Source organism: Sinocyclocheilus grahami, unplaced genomic scaffold, assembly GCF_001515645.1.
Source record: "Sinocyclocheilus grahami isolate Dianchi unplaced genomic scaffold, SAMN03320097.WGS_v1.1 scaffold1516.1, whole genome shotgun sequence".
Taxonomy (NCBI): domain Eukaryota; kingdom Metazoa; phylum Chordata; class Actinopteri; order Cypriniformes; family Cyprinidae; genus Sinocyclocheilus; species Sinocyclocheilus grahami.
The window spans coordinates 71851-85989 of record NW_015506695.1 but is presented as its reverse complement, the minus strand read 5'-3'; the positions used below and the strand labels follow the sequence as shown (position 1 = coordinate 85989).

Genomic DNA, 14139 nt, shown 5'->3' with positions numbered 1-14139 from the left:
ATAAAATAAATTAAAGATATATTGAAATGTTTAATAAAAATGACAAAAGCACATAAGAAAATTACCGCAACTGAAATTAATTTAAAGATAAATTGAAATATTTAATACAAATAACAGAAAAAAATGAGAAAAGCACATAACAAAATCAAAAAATGTAAATGAAAAAAGTTAAAATTTTTAAAAATGCTCATTTAAAATATAAGTAATAAGAGCTGTATGTATATAATCTGTTCAAGTTCCCAAATATGCAAAACCTCTAATGAATATATGAATATTCTATGCATTTTAAAAAGGTGCTGCGAGATAAAGATCACAGTAGCATAACCATGATTGTTTATAGGAGGTTTGGTGTAATGGAAGTGTGTGTGATATTCTGCGGAGGCTGTGACTGTATATGTGTGTTCTCTGATCTTCATCATCATCATCCTCATCATCATCTCTCCAGCACATTAATAGGATCGCATTACTATCCGCCCATGCTTATGTAAGGAGTGTTTATGATGCCTGATTGATTCGCGTTTGTTTCGGTGATGTGTGTGTTTTACATAACGCACCGCATCACGTCACTGCTGGGCGAATAAAGCCCTGGAGAGGAAGACCAGGTAGAGTTAGAGTCCGAGACACACCATGCAGTCTGAGAGCGTGCTATTACTGTCTGCGTCCAGCAGGAGAAGCTGCGTGTCTCTAGATATACGGCCAGAAGCCCTCACACGCTGTAAACACACTTGCCCTGTCGTACCATTGAAGTGCAATATGCAGAAATAATGATCATTCCTTTGGTTGGATGAACAAGCCTTGCATCATTGGTTGCACTGCAAAAAGTTTTTTTTTTCTACTAAATCACGTTTTAGATAGGATGTCAACAACCGCTTAAATATAACTGTATTTACTATGTACAGGTAAGTGCATATGTATTATTTTTACTGTTATTTAATTCTAACATTATAACATGAATTGCAGTGAAACTGTTATACAGTTGAAATTATTAATACCATAGTCCAGTGTTTCCCAGGCGGCATATATATGCGAACTCACTCTCTGCCAGCAGGAGGCGCTGTTGGAGTAGAGATAGCGGTTTCCCCGGTAATGCTGTACACACAGCAGCTCCGCTCACAAACACGGCTTTATCAGACATCACATGCAAGACACGTTTTAGATAGGATGTCAACAACCGCTTAAATATAACTGTATTTACTATGTACAGGTAAGTGCATATGTATTATTTTTACTGTTATTTAATTCTAACATTATAACATGAATTGCAGTGAAACTGTTATACAGTTGAAATTATTAATACCATAGTCCAGTGTTTCCCAGGCGGCATATATATGCGAACTCACTCTCTGCCAGCAGGAGGCGCTGTTGGAGTAGAGATAGCGGTTTCCCCGGTAATGCTGTACACACAGCAGCTCCGCTCACAAACACGGCTTTATCAGACATCACATGCAAGATTACATGAAAATGACATCCAATTTTCTGAAGACAGTCGTTTTCCTTCAGAAGGGAAACACTGTAGTCTCGTCATTGATTACAAACTGACTTTGTAATCTGACTTTGAGATTTGTAATCTTTTTTATGCCCAAACATACACACTACACACCGACTAAAATTCCAAAGGTGAAAAATGCACATAAGAAAATTACTAAAATATAAATAAAATGAAAATAAATGAGAATGACAAGTGCACATAAGAAAATTACTCAAATTTAAATAAAACAAAAATGATGTGTTATGAAGTGAGTCCAGCAGGTTGACGGTGTGTTCTGTGTTTGCTCAGGTGTGACGCCAGCAGCCCCTACATTCACCCGGTGGGCTGGTGTCAGGATCACGGCCGGCCGCTCACAGCTCCTCAGGGTGAGAATCATATTCCTCATGCGTTCAGTGTTACTGCTGTCACATGACTGCATGCAGAAGCGTTTAGAGAGGACCGCTCGTGGATGAGATGGAAGATCAACAGATCTTGTGTTGAGATTCACACGTCTGTAGCGCACGGCGTTCACGTCTGATGTGATGGTGTGCGGTGAGCTGAGAGATTTCATTACAGACGCTGGGTATTAAACCCTCCTCGTGTTATTTACAGGAGCAAACAGCACAAAACTGCTCATCTGGAAGGACAAACTCTTGCGGTTCCACTCGAAATGACTTATATTTGCGCTCAGAGTTAATGTCAACATCTCGTATTGGCTCTTTCTATTCAGACTCATTTATTTGCACCACAGACTAACTGTCAAACACTAATTACCCAGTGCGAGTTGTAATTAAATGCACAGTGATGAATGAAGCCGTCTTGCAGTCCTGCACAGATGTAGAATTTAATAACAGAATTGATTCTGTTGTTTTCCGGTTTATTATTATGAAGCTGCTTCTGAAATAATCTGTGTTGTTTAAAGCACTGTAGATGTAAATGTGACTAGAATTGATAAACTGCACACATAATTAATGTGAAGAATTAGGTGTGAAACCATCAGGAACCCTTTAGTCTCCAGCACCATCATTTTCCAGAACCGCAACCTTCCTGGAGTCTCCAGAAGTGCAATGTTTCAGGTTCTCAGAGGCTGTGCTTGGGTAAAAAATCATAAAAGATGACCCTCGCTTAATAAGAATAACATGCTGAAGTGTTGTGAAATACATTAACCCCTGGTTTCACAGACAAAGCTTAAGCTTAGTCCCAGACTAAAGTGTAAGTCTGAGCTGTTTCAGCTGAAAGAAACTGGCACTGATTGATCTTTAAATATATCAGTGCCTTTGTTTTGTCTCGAGATGCACACCAGGCACGTCTAAGGCACGTTTATAAAAAATAACTTAAATGTCCTAATTGAACTATGGCCGAATCCTGGCTTAGCCTAAGCCCTGTCTGTGAAACCAGGCTTAAGACTGATTTTTTTATAGGCTTTATAGACGGATAAGTTGCGAGTGACCAGCGTCACATCCTCTTGTACCACTGTTTGAAGAGTGTATCTTCTAGAATCTGTCAGTAAGCTGAAATAGATGTGTTCTGAGCGCTGTGTGCTCCTGCAGAGATCTCCACACGGCTTCCAGACGCACATGAAGCTGGAGGCGGTGGACAGACGAAACCCCATGCTGATCCGCGTGGCCACCGTCGCCGACACCGAAGACCACAGAGTCCAAGTGAGGAAGAGTTCGGCTTCTAGTCACAGCGTGACTGATTAAATCATCCGCAGTCTTTGTAAACATTCCTGATAAACATCATTAGACTCAATGGTTTTCATGCAAGAGCAAATAGACTGATGATTTATTGTTTACGTTTACATAGGGCTGGACAATAATTCAATATCAATATGTATCGCCTATAATTGTTTTCAATAACGGTGATATGATTTTTAAACACATTTACGATATTCCGATTACCAGTGTTTGCCGTACATTGATTTATTTGTGGCGTTTTACTTCGTTGAATAAACATGAGCTCTGCACGTTTCAAAATCATAACACGCGCGGGTGTTTTATATGAATGCATCTCTGAAGGGAACCGACTGTCTTTAGAATAGTTTCGTGGCGTTTTCATTTGATCTGATAAAGTAGCGTTCATGAGCGGTTCGTTACTGGGGAAACCGCTAGTTCTACCGCTCTCACAGCGCCTCCTGCTGGCAGACAAGCAGTTTGCATTTTCAATAATAAGCAATAAGAATAATCAGCCTACACTAGCAGTCAACAGTTTTTGAACAGTAAGATTTTTCATGTTTTTTTAAGAAGGCTCTTCTGCTCACCAAGCCTGCATTTATTTGATCCAAAGTACAGCTAAAACAGTAAAATTGTGAAATATTATTACAGTTTAAAGCAGCTGTTGTCTATGTGAATCTCTGTTAAACTGTAATGTATGTCTGTGATGCGCAGCTGTATTTTCAGCATCATTACTCCAGTCTTCAGTGTCACATGATCTTCAGAAATCAGTATAATATGCTGATCTGCTGCTCGAGAAACATTTCTGATTATTATCAATGTTGAAAACAGTTGTTCTGCACAATTATTTCTGTGGAAACCGTGATGCATTTTATTTTTCAGGATTCACAGATGAACAGAAAGTTCAGTAACACTTTACAATAAGGTTCATTAGTTAACTGCATTAGTTAACACAAACTAAGAAATTTTAATTTTAATCAAAATTTAAATCTTCCTGAACCCAAATCTTTTGAATGAGTGTATATAGTTCTATCTGTGAAGAAAATAATTGGTTGCACTTTATTTTAAGGTGTCCTTGTTACAGTGTAGTACTGAGTAATATTATTTAACTACATGTACTTGCTATATAGGGTTGTTACTTTTATGTAATTATGCATAATTTATTGTTATTATAATAGTAAGTACATGTAACATGTGCAACAAGGACACCTTAAAATAAAGTGTAACCAAATAATTCATTTATTGGTTCATTTTTAGACTAAGAGAAACTGTATGTGAATGATCCGAATGAATGCTGGTCTGTTATTGTGGTTTGGTTTATTGTTGCTCAGGTGCATTTCGACGGCTGGCATGAGAAGTTTGATTTCTGGGTGGATTCAGACCTGCCGGATCTTCATCCCGTGGGCTGGTGCTCCAGGACGGGTCACCCGCTCGAACCTCCGCTCCGTGAGTCTCTGCTTGCTCTCACACTCGCACGACAGATGCTTGAGCTGCAATACAAGCTCGTGCATAAGAGCACACAGTCGCCATATAAAGTACATTATTGAGAAATATGTCTTGCTGAGATTTAGCTAAAGCTAAACCTAAAACCATAAAAAAAATATTTTGCTTCAAGTAAACGTTAACTGAAAAAAAAATGTTTGTTTGTTTGGATCCAAATAAAGAAATACATTAAAAAGCAAGTAAGAAAATACAAAAACTACATGAATCCACAACAATAAAAGTCACTTCAATAAAACATACAAACCCAAAATTCATTCAAAACATCAAAATCAACAATTTATTGTATACTGTGCAGTTTTAATTTTAAGAAAAATTTAAAAAACATTTTATTTCAGTGAGTTGCCAAGGCGAAATTTCTCATTTGCATTTAGTTTAACTAAAATAGTACTAAAAGTATACTGGTAAAATTAATCCACGTTTATGCAGAATTTTAAATGCAGATTTGAGAGCTTGTACCGTAGGTGCATCCACCTGAAGTGTGTGAGAGTGTGTGTGTGTGTGTGTGTGTCTCTGTGTGTGTGTGTGTGAGTGTGAGAGAGTGTCACTGTGTGTGTGTGTGTGTGTGTGTGTGTGTGTGTGTGAGAGAGAGAGTGTGTGTGTGTGTGTGTGTGTGTGTGAGAGAGAGAGTGTGTGTGTGTGTGCATGTCTCTGTGTGAGTGAGTGAGTGAGAGAAAGAGAGTGAGTGTGTGTGTGTCTGTTCCCATTATGCCACACTTATAGATCACATGATGAATTACTGGCCTGACCTGAAAGATGTGAAATTTTACTGTGTTTAGCATGATGTATGAAGTGTGTGATTAACTGAAATAGCTGCTGCTCACTAGAGGACGAGTAACGCTGTACAAACGCCTTTCTACTGCAGGCTGATGTCCCGTGCTCACTCTCTCTCTCGCTCTCTCTGTGTGTGTGTGTGTGTGTGTGTTGTGTTTTTCTGCAGCTCACGCAGGGCTGTCAGACATGAAGAGCTCCGTGACGCAGGGCGTGTGTCCAACCCCGGGCTGCAGGGGCATCGGCCACATCAAAGGAGCAAAATACACCGGACACCACAGGTGAGACGCACAGATACACCTCAACCATCATTCTTCATCACTTACTCTTTATTCAGTAGGATATAAAACAGCCTTCACATCACACTTTTCCATTCTGTGAAAATGTGAGAATGAGAATTATTGCCAAGTATGCGTAAACACACACACAGACAATGAGTTTGTCTTGGTAACAGAAGCTTGTAATGCACAGACAAAATAACAAGAAGTACAGATACAGAAGCGAAAAATAAATATATAAATGACCCTCTTATATTATATTATATCATATGAAATGCTGTTCTTCCCCAGTATCTGCACCACTGCAAATGTGATATTGATTCATACAGCAGTTCAATAAACAAGATGTTCAACTAGTGTTACATTTTAGAGACCGTTTGTCTGTTTTTAGTCAATTTCATAAATAAATAAAAAAATAGTTCCAATCAAAGCCACAGCAGAACTGTTGAGCGTCTCTGATCAACACACAGCAGTGATTCATTACTGAACGAATCAAATGATTCAGTGATTCCTTCATGCAGACGGTCACTTGCTTCATTTCTGAATGCATCAGCCGTTTGAACAAATTGGTTGAATGAATGATTCAATGACTCACCCACTACGGACAGTTTAATTTTTTAAAAATCATTTAATATTTCAAAATTTTGATTTCTTTTTAAAAACCCATTTATCTCAGGATTATGTAATTCTAATTGTGGTATAAATGCATTCATGCCATGTCTGAACAGTGTAAATATTCCTAAATGGCGCTTCTGAAAACAATCGTACGGACAAATTGTAGCATTAAACGTTTATGCGTATTAAGTTATATGCTGAATGCTGAAGGATTTCTTTCAAAAGTTACTTCAGTGCTTTTCTTATTTAACACAATAATGACTTTAAATGAACTTTTAAGGGGTAATTTCTTAGCCTTAATTGATGTGCGATTAATTGACAAATCATTTATTTAATTAGATGCAAATGTGAATCGCTTGGCAGCTGTAGTTCAGAGTTTGAGAGAGTTTCTCTCAGTAGCGTCTGCTCACAAACAAACCATAAACGAGCCCAAAATTTACCCTAATTTTTTCGTGAAAGGATTCGGCTTTTTTTTAGAAAGCCATTTCTGATTACACAGAGCAAGACAGAATAAGAAAAGAAGCGTTTTAAAGCAGCGAAATCCTCTCTGCTTAGAAACCGACTGGACTGGCTTTCATTAAAAGCTCATTTACATGTATCTGCATATGCAAACTAGCTATTTAAGCAGAAGCGTAGTGTCACGGTGCGTTTCCGTGTTCGTGGATTTTAATGAACGTCCTCCAGAGTTAAATCAGTTTGACGCTCAGTATCGGTTTATATGAGACGTACAGTAAACTACATAGTTAATTTAACACATTAAAATGAGTCATCAAAGCAACTTCATAATCTTCTCCTGCCTCGTCTGCTGGAGCGTCATCAGTTATGCTTTATTAGAAATGAACTTATTATGTGTTATAGTGTAGGATGAGAAACATGTAAAGTTGTTATTTCATATTTCAGTATTCGGTTTCTTTTTATATCATACCATTATTTATGCAATTCTAATTGCAGTCTAAAGTAGTCTGAGTGTGTGTGTGTGTTTACATAATATATGTGTGTGTACTGTTTGTATATATTATGTGTATATATATATATATATACACACTATGCATATAATTTATATATATATATTTAATATATAAGCATAACATTTTTCTTAAATATATACATGCATGTGTGTGTATTTACAGTATATATGCATAATAAATATACACAATGCACACACATATATTATGTGAGCAAAAACTTTTATTTTGCATGCGATTAATCGTTCGACAGCGCTAAATATAATGCAACATTTCTATTTCTCACTCAGATACTTCAAAAGATTTGTAATATAGTGCACAAATCATATGTACTACTGCCACATTTGCTGTTATTATTTGTTGTAATTGCATTGAAAAGAGTGACCAGCCCATTTTACATTACTCTTTTCAATGCAATTTAATCCAAAGAACTTTACATTGCATTTAAAGTAAAATACATTTCTCTCAGTCCTTGCATTAAATAAGAAAGGTGCCCTCTGCACTGTGAGGTTTAATCTGGAGTTCAGGATTCTCTGCACACATGCTGTATTTGTGTGAATGTGTGGAGCGCTCTTATACAGAACTACATGTGTTAAATCGTTATCTCAGACTCATTTAACTGCACCGTAGACCTCTGAGGGTTCAGGTGTGGGGGATGGCTTGAATACTCTCGTTAACATATGTGAAATGTGTTGAATTAAATGCATGTGCTTCGTCAGCTGTAATGAACTGTAAGACGTGGCAGAAGCTGCTTCTCTTGTGTTCACACTGAAGCCTTTGAATCTGTTTGCATGCACAGATCTGCATAAACATCTTGGCACACTGGTGTGGAATTGGCGTTTTTGCCTTACTAAAATATCAGAAAATATGCCACAGAATCCTCCTCCTCGTATTGCTGACTTGATGAGAATTACTGTAGAAGCAGCAGGAATCTGAAATCTGTCTTACATAAACATATTCGCCTCAAGCATATTCCTCTTCTAGTAACTACTGTACATATATCTGGACGAGGATTGAACTTTTAATATAACATTTTCGGTTGCATGATTTATTTATTTATTTTTTAATTGTAGCATGGTTATTGTAGTTAACTAAAAGTAAAACTGAAACTAAAATTAATACCGTTTTTTTTTATTTTTTTTATATATATATGTATTGTGAAATGAAAAAATGTTGACTGAAATAAAGTAATAAAATAATATTTTGTTACTAAAATAACTAAAACTGAAATAAAATAATAACTATATACACATTTATTTTAAAAAAAAAAAAAAAAAACGCAAGAAAATTAAAATGGAAAAGGAAAATGTATTCATAAAAATAATTCACAATATTAATAAAAATATTATCTCAATACTAAAATAACACTGGATTGCAGTAAACACATTGAACTTTTTTAGTATCATTGAGATACTGTTATTTATACTAGCTGTACTATTATTATTTTAATGAAATATATATAATTTTTTTATTTTAATTTGTTAAATGTTTTAGTTATTTAGTTTTGTGTATTTGTCATTTGTTTTTTAATGTGCCTGTATAGTTTTTATTAATTTTTATTTCAGTTTTAGTTATTTTAGCACGTACAGTTAAATGAAAAATAAAAGTAAAAAATGTAAATGAAAATGAGATGTTGCTTTTGCAAATATTTTTATATTTTATACATTTTTATAGGTTTTTATATTTAGATTATTCAAGAGATTCATTCAAAAACACTGATTCATCCAGTAATGAAACGAGTGAATCTTGAGTGAGTCATTGAATCATTCATTCAAGAGATTCATTCAAAAACACTGATTCATCCAGTAATGAAACGAGTGAATCTTGAGTGAGTCATTGAATCATTCATTCAAGAGATTCATTCAAAAACACTGATTCATCCAGTAATGAAACGAGTGAATCTTGAGTGAGTCATTGAATCATTCATTCAAGAGATTCATTCAAAAACACTGATTCATCCAGTAATGAAACGAGTGAATCTTGAGTGAGTCATTGAATCATTCATTCAAGAGATTCATTCAAAAACACTGATTCATCCAGTAATGAAACGAGTGAATCTTGAGTGAGTCATTGAATCATTCATTCAAGAGATTCATTCAAAAACACTGATTCATCCAGTAATGAAACGAGTGAATCTTGAGTGAGTCATTGAATCATTCATTCAAGAGATTCATTCAAAAACACTGATTCATCCAGTAATGAAACGAGTGAATCTTGAGTGAGTCATTGAATCATTCATTCAAGAGATTCATTCAAAAACACTGATTCATCCAGTAATGAAACGAGTGAATCTTGAGTGAGTCATTGAATCATTCATTCAAGAGATTCATTCAAAAACACTGATTCATCCAGTAATGAAACGAGTTAATCTTGAGTGAGTCATTGAATCATTCATTCAAGAGATTCATTCAAAAACACTGATTCATCCAGTAATGAAACGAGTGAATCTTGAGTGAGTCATTGAATCATTCATTCAAGAGATTCATTCAAAAACACTGATTCATCCAGTAATGAAACGAGTGAATCTTGAGTGAGTCATTGAATCATTCATTCAAGAGATTCATTCAAAAACACTGATTCATCCAGTAATGAAACGAGTGAATCTTGAGTGAGTCATTGAATCATTCATTCAAGAGATTCATTCAAAAACACTGATTCATCCAGTAATGAAACGAGTGAATCTTGAGTGAGTCATTGAATCATTCATTCAAGAGATTCATTCAAAAACACTGATTCATCCAGTAATGAAACGAGTGAATCTTGAGTGAGTCATTGAATCATTCCATTCATAAATGCCATGAGGTTTTGTTTTTTCTTCAGAATTGTGAGAGAACTACAACCTCCATTAAAAATAAAAAAGTCTCAGTTTATCCAGAAGCAGCAATTAAATGTTTTGCACAAAGAGACTAAGAACAGATGAGAGTATTACTGTAGACCTGGATCAGACAGGCTCATGCTCGTCTCTCTGTGTCCCTCAGTGCCTTCGGTTGCCCGTATTCTGACATGAACATGAAGAAGGAGGTGGTGCTTCCCGACCGGCTCGGAGGAGAGAAGCAGATCACCTTCATCCCTGTGACCAAACGCTTGTGTCCAGACGAGGAGGAGGAGGAGGAGGAGGAGGAGGAGGAAGATGGGAGCGAGGAGATCAGCCATGTGGACAACAGGTTTGTCAATCAAACTGAGATACCGTCTCCCACAATGCAGTTCAGTGCTCCCTTAAAGGTCCCCTGAAATGCTTAGAAACACGCAGCGTTACTCTCTGTGTTGACGTCATTTTAACTGAAACAGGAAGACGGGGCGGGACATATCAAGCAGCCCCACCCCTTTTTAAAATAGCCAATAGCGTTGGTTTATATCACAGCTGAGGCTAGAGCCGTTCAGAGCCGTTGAGCTCCGTAAAGCCGCAGAGTATGCCAGCCACGATCTCATCCATATTGCTATAAAATATAGCATTCTGTGTTGCATTCAGATAGCTCCGATACATTGTGTGTTCTGCGGCGACTCGCGCATGTGATCCGCTCCGTGCTATCGTGTCTCTGGACCGGAGCAGACTTCTTTTCTTCCTCAATGGAAAGCATGTTTGCACTGTTTGAGTCGTTCCCTGTCCCCTATATAGTGCACTACGTGCCATTCACTGCACAGAAAATATTAACTCTGTGGACAAGCGACCGATCTCAGCCGCGGCTTCAGCGTCTATTTATAGTGTAGGGGGCGGGGCTTCGGATTCTAGAGAGCATTTGATTGGACAGAAAGTTTGATGAGAAGCTGAAGTACGATGTGACGTCAAAAAAAATCTTTGAATGGTTATATCTTCTAAATGCGAATTTTGTCACTGTTTTGGAGCACACTGCCTTAAGACTAACATATTGATACTAACTACTTTAATTTTGATTTCATGGGGACTTTAAAGGGATAATTCACCCAAAAATGAAAATTCTGTCATTAGTTACTCACCCTCGTGTCGTTCCAAACCCGTAAGACCTTCGTTCATCTTCGGAACACAATTTAAGATATTTCTGATGAAACCTGAGGGCTCCCATAGACAGCAAGGTAACTACCACGATCAAGGTCCAGAAACGTACCGAGATGATCGACGAAGTAGTGCGTGTGACTTCAGCGGTTCAACTGTAAAGCTACGAAGCTACGAGAATACTTTTTTGCGCTGACCCAGATCCGGCGTGATAGCGTCATGACGCCGGATCTGGGTCAGCGCCGCCACACGCTCGCGTCATGATACTGTCGTGAACGCGCATCCACAAGTGACGCAGTAGAGATTCTTTGCGCAAAAAAGTATTCTCGGTACGTTGATGTAATCTGACTCATGAAGACATTTTCATATAAACCTGGATTACAACTGTACAACCGCTGGATGAAATTAAGCATGTAAAAGCTTAATTATTTATCATTTTTATTATTATTTTGAATTAAAACTTACTTTTCATTTTAATTTAGTTTAGTTTTTGTGTTTTTATATGCTTGTGTATTATTTTTTTTAATATTGCTGTTCAGGTTTAATGTATTTTTGTTTCAATTTTTATGAATTTTTATTTAGTTAGTTAGTTTTTGTTAAGTAGTTTTAGTTTAATATTTATTAATGTTATTACCCCCTCCCCCCTGTTTTTAGTAGTTTTATTTGTTTATTTATTTATTTTATTATATTTTAATATGACTATTTAGGTTTAATTAATTTTTTATTTCAGTTTTAGTTCCATTTTAGTTATTTCCCGTTAGACATTTTAGTGCTTCTAATTTTCATTTTTAATATTTATGGTTTGTTTTATTTCTGCATTATTTCGATGAACAAAAAATATTTTTAATGGTTTTTGTTTAATATTCAGTTGTTGTTGTTTTTTTAAATTTTCATTAGTTTTATTATTTTTTAATATTACTACTTAGGTTTAATTTATTTTACTCTGTTTTAGTTTTAGTTATTTATTTCCAGTTAATTATACTCGGTGATGGAGACCAGTTCTGAATGCGTCGACTAATGCGCTACGAATGCGTTAAAGTTTTGTTCCTAACAATGCATATTTAATATGTGAATCATATTTTAATGTTTAGGGTTTATATAAACATCTAAAAAATTAATAGAACGAGCCGTTTTAGGGGGGCGTGGCAGAGTCTTAACTTTGATAAAGAATATCTCTTTGGTTTAGAGACTTTAGTCTTTGCAACTTCAGGGATCTTATCTATGCACAATCAGCTTGTAACACTCCAAAGAGAAAGAACAACTTGAAATCGCATCATATGATCCTTTTAAATCAGATGGACAAACATTGTGTGAGGTTTCGTTCTGTCTGTGCGTTCACTATCGATTTCTTCTTCTGCAGCGTTTCTGAGTTTTCTGAGCACATGGAGCATGAATGAATTTCCATTTTTTGGATCAGGGCTGGATTTTGCTCTCTCAGCGTTTAATTCTGCGTATAGAGTTCAGTCAGTAAGCATGTGTTACACTGCTGATGTTCTGTAGAGGTCTGAGAGAGACGAGAATCACAGAGCTGATCAGTCTGAATCCTGGCTCATGTGCTAGTATAGCTTTCATTTTTATTTTTATATTTTGAGTTTTAATTTTAATAATTTTTAGTTTGTGCTTTTGTCTTTTTTACTAGTTTAAATATTACGATTTACATTTATTTAAAATTTTTATTTTTAGTTAGCAATTTCAGATCTTCAACTTTATTAATAATTTTATTCAGTTTCTAATTTTGTTTAGTTTAAGTATTACGTATTTTCATTTTAATTTATTTTAGCATTATTTAAATGAACAAAATGGCTTTAATAGTTTTCATTTAATTTCTTTTTAGATAAATTTATTAATTTATTTTTAGATCAATTAAATAATTTTTTTATGCTTTTGTCATTTTTGTTAGTTTTGTGTTTTTATAATATTACTATGTAGGTTTCAGTTTTAGTTTAGTTCCATGTTAGTTAGTTAGTTAGTTAGTAATTATAGTACTTCACCTTAAATGTTAGGTAATCATTTTTTTAAATCTAGTATTTATATTTTATTTCATATCAGCATTATTTCTATGAAGACACGTTTTCAATATTTAGTTTAGTTAGTTTTTTTTAATATTGCTATTTTAATTGTTTATTTCAGTTTTAGTTCCATTTTTTTTATTTCCATTAATGCTTCAACTTATTTTTAACTTATTTCAGTTTCTAAATTACAAATAAAATTTTTCATTCTAATATTTATAGTTTATATTATTTCAGATTTATATAGATGAACAAAAATGTTTTTCATATTTTTAAGTTGAATTTGTTGTATGCTTTTGTCATGTTTATTAGTTTTAGTTTTTTTTAATATTTCTGTTTTATGTTATTTCAGCAATTTGTCAATAACAGCAGTGTTTTAATAGTTTGAGTTGTATTCGAGCAGGATAACGCTTGCTGATGTGTGTGTGTGTCTCAGGGAGATGATGGCGGCGTGTGACGGAGCTCCTCGTCTGCGCGGTCGGCCTGCGATGATGAAGAAGGAGCTCAAAGACGAGCCGCTGATGGCGTCGCTCCTCGGGAAGAGAGCTCATTTACCCAGCAGGTGATCCTCGCACAATATTTCTGTTTTATGTTATTTCAGCAATTTGTCAATAACAGCAGTGTTTTAATAGTTTGAGTTGTATTCGAGCAGGATAACGCTTGCTGATGTGTGTGTGTGTCTCAGGGAGATGATGGCGGCGTGTGACGGAGCTCCTCGTCTGCGCGGTCGGCCTGCGATGATGAAGAAGGAGCTCAAAGACGAGCCGCTGACGGCGTCGCTCCTCGGGAAGAGAGCTCATTTACCCAGCAGGTGATCCTCGCACAAAGCTGAATAAATCATCTCTTCATTGATGTATGGTTTGTTAGGATAGCACAATATTTGGCTGAGG

General features: G+C 35.8%; 1 protein-coding gene across 1 annotated transcript in view; it reads left to right on the top strand.

Annotated features, from left to right (window-relative positions):
- LOC107570871 (lethal(3)malignant brain tumor-like protein 4) overlaps positions 1 to 14139 on the top strand; it is a 62746-nt gene that overhangs the window by 23623 nt on the left and 24984 nt on the right. Inside the window, exons 11-17 of the mRNA XM_016257152.1 lie at positions 1778 to 1900; positions 2454 to 2565; positions 3019 to 3129; positions 4473 to 4642; positions 10249 to 10434; positions 13686 to 13811; positions 13902 to 14060. Coding sequence (XP_016112638.1) covers positions 1778 to 1900; positions 2454 to 2565; positions 3019 to 3129; positions 4473 to 4642; positions 10249 to 10434; positions 13686 to 13811; positions 13902 to 14060 — 987 coding nt within the window. The remainder of the gene's footprint in view (positions 1 to 1777; positions 1901 to 2453; positions 2566 to 3018; positions 3130 to 4472; positions 4643 to 10248; positions 10435 to 13685; positions 13812 to 13901; positions 14061 to 14139) is intronic.